The following is a 12,472-nucleotide window of genomic DNA, read 5'->3' as shown; positions in this document are numbered from 1 at the left end:
CCTACCTTTTAACTGGAATTTCGCTTCTAGATGGCTTCTGGCTCTTTTGAAGGAAGCTCCTCATCACATTAGATTCTTCCTTAAAGTTTGATGTAATTTCTTGTTTCTTTTCATCACCTGAACTTTCAGACTCTTCAGTGGTAAAATTATTTTTCTGAGATAATTAAATGGAGGCAAATCTATGTAAGAAATCTGAACAGGTCTGTACAAACTAACCAGAAACACTTTATCTGTTTAGGGAAAGTGAGAATCTTAATTATCTTGTAATTATTTCTGTATTTCATATGAAAAAGTGAAAATCTCTAATAACTACAGTAACATAATTCCTTAGTAAAAAAAGAAACAAACACATAGTACAGGTTTTCTTTAAGGCAAAATGAAATATAACCTATGAGAAATACGAGAAACGTGAGAACAGTATCTCCCTCCACCCTTTCCAAAATCAGACAAAAGCTATGTCGATCAGATGTAGTCACATGATGGGACGTGTGTGTATAATTACCACTGCAGAGAAGGCCCTGTGCCACAAAGGTCAGAGACACAGGCTTTGGGAAAGCTGTCATTCACTTTCCTCCTAGGTAAAGGAAAGTGGGTGTTCATCTTTTTGTCACATAACTTTAAGTTAAGGGTTCCAGGCATACCAGTGCGGTGCAATCAGGTCCAGAGTCTTCTGAATCAGAAATATCAGAATATTCTGATGATCGATTCCTGAGTTCTGATTTCACACTTGTTAAAAACCCTGAGAAGGAAAATGATGAGAGAAAAATAGAGTCATTAGAATTTGAATAAAGTGCCATCCAAAGCCTGTCCAGCTTTGTGAGATGTCTCAACCGCTCCTGCTCTGTCCTTTTCTCGCTGCTTTCACTGTCTTCATTTCATTCTTCCCCCATGGACCATCTCCTAATTGACCAAGATACAGATTAACGTGTATTCTTAAAACATCTGGGGTATTTGTTGAATATGGTGATATAATCCTTATATGGATGGGTTGACTATTTTATATTTCTTTCCAGAAAAAAACCTCTAACACTAAAATTAGCTGCAAGATGCTTTTCACTTTCCGCTGTGCGTTATTTCTCTCAACAGAAAACAAAACAAAAAAAACTCTCCTAAGCCTAAGACACATTCAAGTAGACAGTGAATCCAACAAGCTTGAACCAGGCTCCAGCCCTGCCTCTCTCTTGCCGGTAGCACTCCTCAACAACTGTGGGATGAATTCCATTGATTAGCTGCCTCTCCCCAGACTCGAGAACAAAGGCAGAGTCAGCAACTACAGCAATACCAAACTTACCCAGAATTAGCAGGACTGAGGTATTCAACATGGATTAAAAAATGTTAATCATCTGGAACATTTACTTATCAAGTACTAAAATATTTAACTCCTTTTTAAGATAGAAGGGTATATGGAGGCCCTGAAAAGTGTTGAGAAAATGAAGACTTCATTCAAAGAAGAAAGACCTCGAGGAGGAGGAGGAGTCACTATCCATCACACTGACGATGACCAATTAATAACCAAGTAGAGGCCTTCTTGTCAACAGGCAATCAAATAAAACAGTACATGGGTTACTAAGAGCTTCAGATCAGCCAGTTATATATGTCTCCTAATTCTGAAAACCATATGTATGTTAGCTAAGATTATCTCAAAAATAGGATTAAACTTGCAACTTTATTATTTTATTATTTGGAGTAGAGGCCCATGAGATGCATGAGCTTCATGTGACTCTTGTAAAAACTGTCACTCGATGAGGGTGTCACTGGCCGGCGACATCCTCGTCACTAATACCACCTTCCCTGGGCGCCACCCCTCACTTGGTGGTCACATCTGGCATTTCCCTGATGGAGAGACGACTCAGAAATGCCCCAGACTTCTCAAAAGAGTATCAGGGACACAGAAATTGTAATCCTACTACTGATTTAAGCACTTTAAAATTAGTAAGTTACTTTACATATTATTAGCACATTGGTAACGAGCAGACCTTTAAAATGACCATTAAAACAAACATACTGTTAAGTGGTTTCTGAGACACTTCATTCTCCACCCCTTCTATTCCTGAGCTCTCTTCCATCTTCACTTTTGCCTTTTTTGTCCTTCTCTTATCCTCTTCATTTTCACTGTCTGCTGTATAAAGGCTCTGATCTGCAAAGGGTTGTCTCTCATCCCTGTATACAGTGGGAAAAACAATCGAGTCAGAAAACAGTGCAACCATGTAGCCAAACGGTAGTAAACCCTCCTTAATTTACAGAGAAAATAGAGAACTAAGACACTTTCCCCATATTTCAGGCAGTTGTGTAATGGTCTGGACCAGGGATTAAATGAACAGAGGGAATCCACTGAAAACTAATCTGTTGGATACTTTGATCTACTTCACATACTTAATTATCCTTCCATTTGTCAGCAGTAATCGGAGATCGTTATCTTTCGCTCTCCATTCAGGTACCGTGGAAGATGGCTGGAGATGTTTGTTGAATTTTCCATTCAGTTTAGAGCTCAAAATGTCCTTAAAGTATAAAAACAGAGCTTACTTAACCTCCGCCCTCAAATATGCCGGCTTGACAAGTAAAGAACTGTATACCACCCACCACCTCCCCCCGCACCCAAGCCCTGCATGCTGAAGAGTGCTGGGCGGCCTCGAGGCATTTGTAGTGGTGTGGCAAGAAAACTAAATGGTTCCTAAAACCAAAGCATGAATCTGGTTCACCTTTCTGTAGGGCCAGTAACTATAAAACACATTCTATAACGCAGAATATAAAATCTCTATCAAGTGAATTCAGACATTTCACTCTTGTAGAAAGCTGAAAAACTGAAAAGCTGGAGAAGTACTGCCTTCATGTATCTGAATTCTCTTTGCCTTGTTTCTCCCCGCAGAAGTGCTAGCTGCTGGGTCCTTTCCAGTCACCCTATCTTTGACCTAATCTCTAGTCTTCCCACCAGACACTCCCAGCAATTTACAGGTCATCACCCTGCTGTCACCAGGAACAAAGGCCACCGGGTGACATAAAGGCACAACAGTAGCTGGTTTTCAATACATAAAGAATATTTCCTTTTTATGGTAATATTTTTCTTTAATAATAAATAGAACCTTTTATAATGAGCTAAATCTTCTCCTAGATGGCTATGGGTTTAAGGCGGTTTAGAACAACAAAAGCTTAAAATGGTATAAATATAATTATATAAAATTTAAAATATTTAAGGAAGTTTTCATTTCTATATAGCTTCTTTAAATATGTTAATTAAGAGATACTGCTATCTTATTCATTTTAAATTATCTTCTACTTAAGATGTAAAATCATGGATGATATGGATCTCACCACATGTCATTAGCACGTTTTACAAAGGCCCTACATTGAGCTCATTACTGCCCCACTGCTTCTTCCCTTTGTCCATTAGGCCATCACTTCTCAAACTGTAGTCATGGGTTTAACAGACCCCCAGCCTAACAGTCATCCATGCTGCTGCTGCTGGGCCAGGAAAAGGCCTTCTGCACTTGCTCTTCCCTCTGCCTGCAATACTCTTCCTCAAGCCTGTGTATCCATCTGACTTCTTCTGCTATGTAAGTGGCATTCAAATGCACCCACCTGAGAGGCTCTCTGACCACCTTAGCTAAAGCAGCCAGCCACCCGAGCCCCTTTATTCTCTGGCTCTACTGCTCTCTTTCTTCATAACATTTGTTATCTGAAATTATATTATTTTAATATCTGTCTCTGACTTCGATCCTTCCAACTTGAGCTAGGATGGAAGCTACAGCAGGGCAGGGGCTTAGGTTATGCTCACTCTGGTATCTTCTCCAGAGCCTAGAAGAGCATGCGGCACTTGGTAAGCACTCAGTGAACGTGTCGGCAAACAGATGAGATCTGTTCGTCCTACTTCTACACTGAAGCATGTCCCTGTCACGAGCAGAAGTGCTGCTGACCCCTACGGCACTAAGCAAAGATCAGACAACAAGAACGGCCGGACTGTTCTCTTTCTACAGTCCTTCTGAAGGCCTTTCAGAAACGACCAAGTCTCTCGTGTGACCATGGAACGGAAGCTTGCCTCTTCCCAGGGACACATCTCCAGTCTTCTGAGCACCTCCCTCGTGTGCAGCTCCAGGATGTCTAGGTTAGAAGGAGTTCGGACGTTATGATCTCGAAGTTTCCGCATCCTTCGCCGGGAATGGTGTGGGGAAGCTGCTTCATTTGAGGACCGTGAAACTGGACATACAGTAGGAATTCCCTGAGATTTAACTGGTTTGCCGTTTTCCTCCTTTAAGAATGAAATCCAGGGTATTTTTATGACAAGCCCACAGATATACCTGACTAAATCATCAGCCATAAAAATATTTTAGAAAACAAAAAACGTTCAGTTTAATCATATAAACAGAAAACACCAAATTATAAAACTTGAACAGCTTTGCTGAGATCTTTTCCCCTTCTCTCCCCCACGTAATATACTGTGAACATATTTCCTTGATTTTCAATATCATTTTAAAGGCTGTGTCGTATTCTACTGTAGAGATATGGCATAATTTATTGACCTGATATTTAATGGCAGTTATTTAGGCTGCTTCCAGTTCTTCCCTATGATGAAATTCTTTCACATACATAATTGCATAAATCAATAAATGCTTTTTAAACCAAAGTCACACATCTATGTAGCTTTAAAAATTAAAACTCTATAAGCATATCATGAAAAGTGCAGTCTACTCGTCCCCATCTGATTCGTTTTCTCCAGAGGTAACAACTTGCAAGTTTTTAAACATTGTAGTAACATACACAGAATTTTGTACCACATAATACATGTGGTAACGTATACGTAATTTACCATTTTTAAGTGTAAAATGCCACAGTTCAGTGGCATTAAGTACATTTCACATTGTTGTCTAACCTCACCACTATCCATCTCCAGAACTTTTTAATCCTCTCAAACTCTTAAACAATAACTCCCCGCTCCTCCTTAGCCCCAGCCCCAGGCAACCACCATTCTACTTTCTCTTATGAATCTGACTACTCTAGGAACTACACGTGAATGGGATCATACAAGATTTCTCCCTTTGTGACTGGCTTATTTCACTTAACACAGTAACTTCAAGGTTCATCCATGTTGTAGCATGTGTCAGAATTTCCTTCTTTTTTAATGCTGAATAATAGTCCATTGTATGTATATACCACATTTTGTTCATCCATTCATCTGCGATGGACATCCGGGTTGCTTCCACGTTTTCGATGCTGTGAATAATGCTGCTATGAACATGTGTGTGCACCCTGCTTTCAATTCTTTGGCGTATATACCCCGCACTTCCAACTCTTGTAGCTGTTTTTTTTTTTGTTGTTGTTGTTGTTTCAGTTATTTGCCTCCAAATGTCGAAAGAACATGTTTAAACTGTTATTTCTTGGTTTTTCAGCTTCAGACATTATTGAATCCCTACTATGCAAGATAAAGTCTTAATCTTTGCACACCTCTCCTAAAGGCACACACACTTTCTCTTCCTTCAGTATTCAGTATTTAAATTGGACTCAATGAAAATTATTTACGACCCAGTGCCACGTAACATACTATTATTACCTCTACTTTCTTTTACATCCTTTGACTTTCCCTTGAGTTTATAATTGCCTCATCTCCATCTGTTTTGTTTCCTATGTATTTATCACTAATTGATCCCCAAATTCCCACTAGAAGAATGCAAACATTCAAACACATTAAGTAATTTATCAATCTTTATATTTTTCTTTGGAGACAGACCTCCTAGACAGGAAGGCCTGATAAAGCACAAGATGCCGAGTTAAATGTGAATTTCAGATCAACAGCTGATATGGGGCCTTTCATTCTCCTGGTCCATCCTGGACTAGCTGCACTCTGGGCCTGCACGTGATACCAAAGGCCATTCCCGACCTGCTCCCATTCTACCACATAAAGCTGCAACCCCCGCCCCACCCCCATCTCTGGCTGTCACTCCCTACCCTTTTCCGCTCCTTTATTTTCTTCAGAGCACTCCTTTACTCCTGAGACATTAAAATATTTACGGCCAGCCTCTTCCTACTAAGCTCCACGGGGGCAGGGCCTTTGTTTTGTTCACTGCTCTATGCCCATTCCTGATGGGACACAGCACATAGTAGGTACTCAGTATTTGTTGGAAGAATGAATTCCAGGGCTGCTCCTTTTTCGGTTTACTCCCTCCCAGCACATCCTCTAAGAGTTTCCTGAGAAAGGGAACGTGGAGGTAAAGTGTTTGAGACCTTGCCTCTCTGACATCTTTACCATCGTATTTGACTTACAGCTTGGCTGAACGCAGACCTGTAGGCTGGCATCCCTCCTATCCCAGAAGGTTAAAGAGTTTGCTTTATTGCCTTCTAGTCTGTAATGTTATTGTTGAGAAATCTGATATTATTCTCATTCCCAGTTCTTTGTATATGACCCATACTTCCTTCTTTGATGCTTTTTAGGATATACTTCATTACATGTATTCTAAAATGTGACCAAGTGTGCCTTTGAATAGGTCTTTTTTCACTCACTGTACCAGGCATGCTGTAGAGGTCTCAATTTGGGAAGGTGTGTCCTTGAATTCTAAAACATTTTCTTTGATTATTCTTCTGATAATCTTGTTTTCTCTGTTATCTCTTTCTGGAACTCATATTATTTTGACAGTGATTGTGTAAAACGACCTAATTTTTCTGTCCTATTTGTCTTTTTTTTTTTTTTTTTAACTTTAGGAGAGATTTTTCCAACTTTATCTTCCAACCATTCTACTAAATTTTGTTTCAATTTTATTTCTAATTTCCAAGAGCTCCTTTTCTTTTTTCTTTGAATGTTCCTTTGTTAAAGCTTCCTGTTCTTTTTTCATGGCAGTACTATTTACTCTTTTCTCTCTTCAGGGAATCAGTTATGTTTGGGTTTTGGGCTGAAGACTTACTTGCTTATTGATTGTTTCCTCTGAATACTTTTTTTTCCCCTTTTTATCTTTTATTTTTGGTCTTTGTCTTAAAAAATTTTCTTGGCTTTCTATGCATTTTCAAAGGGAAGCATTAAAAAGCTAACTTGTTTCAAGAAATGGTGCTAAGAAAACTAGATAAAAATATGGGAAAAAATAATGCCTTAATTTACCTTATGCTATGTATAAAATTTCAAGATTTGCCATTTACCTAAATGTAAAAGCTTCTAGAAAAAAAAGAAAGTATCTTCAAGACCTTGGGTGAGCAAAGATTTCTTAGGACACACAAAAAGGTACTATTTATAAAAGAAAAAGATTTTATAAATTGGACTTCTTCAAAATTAAAAATTTCTGCTCATAAAAAGACACCATTTTTCATACGAAGTATATCTCAAGGGAAAAAAAGTTAAAAAAAAACATCAAAAAACACCATGAAGACAATGAAAAGATAAGCCATAGGCTGTGGGTAAATATTTACTATTATATATATGTATATATCTCATATATAATATATATCATCCATACATACATGAATGAATGCATGCCAAAGGACAAAGAACTTGTGTCCAGGATACATAATAAACTCCTACAAATCAATACTAAAAACAACATAATTTTTTAAATGGGCAAAAACTTCAAACAGATACTTCATAAGGGAAGATATACAGACAGCCATGCACACAAAAATGTGTTCAACATCATCAGTCTTCAGGAAAATGTAAACTAACACCACAATGAAACAACATTTCATATTCTCTGCAATAGCAAAAATTAAAAAGACTGAAAACACCAAATACTTACTGGCAAGGATATGGAACAACTACAACTCCTATACATTACTGGTGAGAGTGTAAAATGGTACAACCACTTTGGAAAACTGTTTGGCAGATTCTCATAAAGTTAAAAATTCATTTACCCTATGACTTAACAACTCTACTCCCAGGTATTTATCCAAGAAAAACGAAAACATATATCTACCACAAGACACACAAGGTTGCTTATAACAGTTTTATTCATAATGGCCAAATGTGCATATAACCCAAATATTCATCAACAGAAGAATGGAAAACAAACTGTGGTATATTCATTTAACCGAATACTACTCAGCAATGAAAAAGAACTACTGACACATGCAACGTGAATGAATCTCAAAAGCCTTATGTTTAAAGAAGCCAGACACAAAAACACTATACGCTGTATGACTGCCTTTATCTGAAATTCAAAAATAGGCAAAATTAATCTATGATATAGCAGGAGAGGTCAGAAGAGTGGTAGCTATGATAGTCAAAGACTGAATAGAAGGGGGCAAGAAATGACCTTCTGGGGTGATGCAGATGATTTTTAGCTCAACTGGAGTAAGGGTTACACAGGTATATTCTTTTGTCAAAACTCAAATTGTACTTTCATGATCTGTGCATTTCACTGTATGTAAAAAGGAAAAAGCTAATTGGGAGCTCTGTGTGAGTGGGGCTTTACCAACTGATGGGTTTCACTACAGGAATCTGGGTTGTTCCATCTGAAGGTTTCAAATTGTCAACATCAGTGGATCTTCTTTTTGGCCTGGGAGGTACAGGCCAGACTGCCAGTGTTTGGGAGAGCCACATGGAAGAAGAATCATTCACTATGTAGATTGTCACTTAATCCTCTTGTTTTCAGTACGGTACCCATCTCCCTCAGCTGGGTTCAGTGGCCAAAGTCCAGTCTCAAGTTCAACCTCTAAAAAAATTAAATCTCTAGTTTCTTGCACGTGTTAAGGCAGGGATCTGGAGGTCAATTTATTTCTTAAATAGACCTTTAATCAATCCTGTTTTCAACCCCACCTCCACTCTCATATTCTGAGGGTCCTAGTTTCCCTGATTGCTAAACTTTTTGAAGGTTTTACTGTACAAATAAGATCTGCTCTGGTCTTCTCCCATTGCCCACACAGGTTTCAGCTCTCTCTGGTCTGTTAAGTCAGTTACCACTTGAACATTTGCTTTCCAGCTTCCAAAATTTTGTTGGAGTCTTCATCTCTATTATTCTCTTTGTCTTCAGGGGATATTGCTTTTTATTCTTTTACTATCATTTTGGTTCCAAGAGGTGATAGTGGTGAACAGGTATGGTCATGTAGAAAGTTTAATTGGATTCCTCCTATTTACTTTATTAAAATAATGCTAAGTCAAGGGATATGCCAGTTAGAAAGCATGAACTATTTACACGTCCTACCAGCAGCACAAAAATAAAGAATTTTATCTTTGCCAATTTGGTAAATGATCATTTGAAATCATAAATTATGCGGCAAAATGTACTTGAATACTTTTTCACATATTGAGACTATTTTTCATATTTTTATTGGATTGGCCATTTCTATCTCTTCTTCGGTGAAATACCTGTTTATATCTTTCTTTGTACATTTTTCTACTGCCATTTTGCTTCCTTCTGTACTCCCTACCCTCCAATTAAACAAACAAACAAACAAAAAAACCCCAAAACAACAAAAAAACACTTTGTTGACTATTTTTGTCCAATTATTTTTCCAGGTATATTTTACCATTTTCAATTTGTAATACTAATTTGGAATTGACATATTTCAGAAATGACACTCCCATTTATTCAACTATAGTTTTATTTCTCTTAGTAAAGATTTATAGTTTTTTCATATAGACCTACACCTTTCTTATTGAGTTTATTCTTAGTTTTGGTTGTTATTATATATGACATTTATATATTTATCCATAAATATATAAATTAAATATGTGACTTTTGATTTTAAAAATCCATTTATATGCAGCTCTTCAAAAACAGAAAACAATTTCCTACCATATCTGAACATATTGAGAATTACATGAAATACTCTATCCAAGGATATTAAACCCAACATTTTAATATTTCTTAGACGTACATCTTTTTTCATTCCCCAAACACAGCCCTAATCTGAGCTGTATCAGTTAGCCGCCATTCCTCCACTTAATTTCCTTTCGGTTCAAGCTGGACACTAACAGAACCACCTTCCTCAAGAATTACTTTAATTAAAACCCCCTTTCTTTAATACCTAGAATAGCTCCTAATTAATAAATTAAAACACCTAATCTCAGACTTCATGGGCTTTTATCAAAGGGCATTTACCTAACCGAGTTGCTGTCATATTTTCAGTCAAGTGGATCTCCTTGCCTTACCCTACTTGTGTCATCCTTCTTTCCAATTCAGTTTCACCCAGCTCTTACTCATCTTACCTTTTCTCTTTCTTTCATTTCTTAACATGTATTCATCTCTGCATTGCAGAAATGAACGAGATCTGAAAGTTTTGTTTATGCTGTATTTTTTTATTTTTGGGGTAACCTAAAGAACCTGAAGTAACCTGGTAACTGCTTCCTTATTACTTCACTATGATACAATACTCCAGATTTCTCCGTAGGACTTTGGGAGCCTGAAAACCTGAGACTCCTTCCAAGACACAGTGCATTCTATTTCTTCTAAGAGTGTCAGGGCTTTCCAATGTTTGTAGTGTGGTGGTAGATCCAACTGCTTCTCAAAGCAGATAGTAACCAGGCATTTAGATGGTAGTTTCTACTCTTACCTCTATTGCTCGAATTACTTTAGAAAGTTCTTTAATAAGATGTCCAGGTCTAACATTGTCTGGAATTTCAAAGGCATGTTCAGATACAAGCTGTAGTTGGATTAACAAAGATAAGACAACCAAAGTTACTTCCATTTTAAGATGTAAAAACTAATTTACTGAATCAATTTTCTAGATTTTACAGACAAGGCCAAATACCCACAAGTCAGGTCTCAGAGCTCATGTGGTTGGTTTCATATCTTCTAAGGAGATCCTTATTAACTCATAAAATCCTCTTACCTTGAGTTAAAAATGGACTTGTCTTACTGTAAATTTTGTTCTATATGGACTCTACACCTCAAAGCCTACTGTAATTCTAACTACTACTATAATTAGTAAAGAAACTAACTAAATTTAATTCATAATACGTAAGGATCTGTAAGGGGGAACACAGGCACTAAAATAATCCTAGTTTCTCATGGGAAATCTAATTCGCAAAGTTTTTTTTCTTTTCACATCGAAAGCGAAATAGGAAAAAGATCCCATCCACAGGAAAGAGGAATTAATTGGTGAGTTACCATATCTACTGGACTGCAAACGGCTGTCATTATTTATTATGTCTATTTTCAAATATTAATCTGTACATCTAAGAAAGTCTTGACCTTTTAGGCGCACTTAACGTACTAATTGTTACTTCTGCTTTACATCCTCTCCTTGGTTTAGCATAATTTGTTAAAACAAACTCATGACATCAAGATACAGCTGAGTACTTTACGAGTGTTAACTCATAAATCCTTTCAACAACACTATGATAGAGATACTATTAGGACTCTCACTTTACAGTTGAGGGCCTGAAGCACAGGTTAGCGGTTTATTAGCAGCATTGCTGAGGCTTGAATCCAAGCCTCTGACTCCGGAGTTCACGCTCTTAGCCACTATGCTAAGCTACCTCTCATCTTAGAGCAAGGTTTACAGTTAACTGCAAACATCATGCTTTTAAAAGGGCACTTCAAATGCAATGAATTAATAGTATGTATTATTGATGAGTTTTACTGTGCATCAAAATCACCTACAAAGTCTGTTAAAAACAGAGGTTCAGATCCTACCCCAGATCAATTAAATCAGACTCTCTTGGGAAAGAAGCAGGGAGTTTATTTTTAAAAAGCTCTAAAGGCAATTTTGATAAACACACAAGTTTGAGAACAACTTGTCTACAGCCTTCAGAAGGAAAAGAATTACATGGGTTTTGCAACATATCATTTCGTTTTTATCTTTTTATATACTATATACTTTTGTAATCTGTTTATGCCTTTACTTGTCATTTAAATGATGACATCTTTGACGTTGGAAGACATGATTTTTATTTTCCTGAATGCTTCCACAGTGCCCTTACTCTTAATGGATATGCAGCAATGGAGTGAAAGGGAGCATAAAATTATTGGGAGGGTAACCTATTAATTACTGTCTCCCAATATCTTTTAAGAGGGGGATTTTTATTTCAGGTGGACATTTGAGAAATTAGCATGGGAATGTATTTTCATCAGCTCAACTATTTATCATTTATTAAAACATTGTGTGTAAAGTTCCAGGAAGGAAATGAAGATGAGAAAGTCCCTGTTTTTCAAGAGCTTATAAACTTAGACAAGAGGACATGGACACATTACTTTATGGACATTACTTTTAAGTCCACTGGCACAAGAGATACGCTATGGACGCATAAGGAAAAGACATACTGCTTCCAAATGGAGACCTGGGATGACCTCTTAGAGGTGGTGGGATTCAGATGCAAACTAGACCACATTTTAGGGAAAAATGGAAATCTCCTGCTTGAACCCTGACCTCTCTTTTCCTTCGTTCTTACATAAGACTAGCAGAGGGATAACAGCATAGGCTTTGCAAACACAGAGACTGAGCTTTAATCCTAGCTCCACCAGTTGTCTTGGGCAAGTTCTTAAACTCTGAACCTCAGCTTCCCCATGTGTAAAATGGGGATACCAAGAGTACCCCAACCTCATATAGTTGTTTTGAAGAG

General features: G+C 37.4%; 1 protein-coding gene across 2 annotated transcripts in view; it reads right to left on the bottom strand.

Annotated features, from left to right (window-relative positions):
• KDM7A (lysine demethylase 7A) overlaps window positions 1-12,472 on the bottom strand; it is an 84,206-nt gene that overhangs the window by 11,334 nt on the left and 60,400 nt on the right. For both annotated transcript variants that reach the window (XM_057550181.1, XM_057550182.1), the window contains 6 exons: window positions 10,462-10,551; window positions 4,034-4,243; window positions 2,374-2,498; window positions 2,006-2,160; window positions 642-739; window positions 6-154 (listed from right to left, as the gene is read on the bottom strand). In XM_057550181.1, the coding sequence (XP_057406164.1) occupies window positions 6-154; window positions 642-739; window positions 2,006-2,160; window positions 2,374-2,498; window positions 4,034-4,243; window positions 10,462-10,551 (827 nt within the window). The remainder of the gene's footprint in view (window positions 1-5; window positions 155-641; window positions 740-2,005; window positions 2,161-2,373; window positions 2,499-4,033; window positions 4,244-10,461; window positions 10,552-12,472) is intronic.

Source organism: Balaenoptera acutorostrata, chromosome 7 (assembly GCF_949987535.1).
Source record: "Balaenoptera acutorostrata chromosome 7, mBalAcu1.1, whole genome shotgun sequence".
In the NCBI taxonomy this organism is placed as follows: Eukaryota; Metazoa; Chordata; class Mammalia; order Artiodactyla; family Balaenopteridae; genus Balaenoptera; species Balaenoptera acutorostrata.
This window is presented reverse-complemented; position numbering and strand designations above follow the sequence as displayed.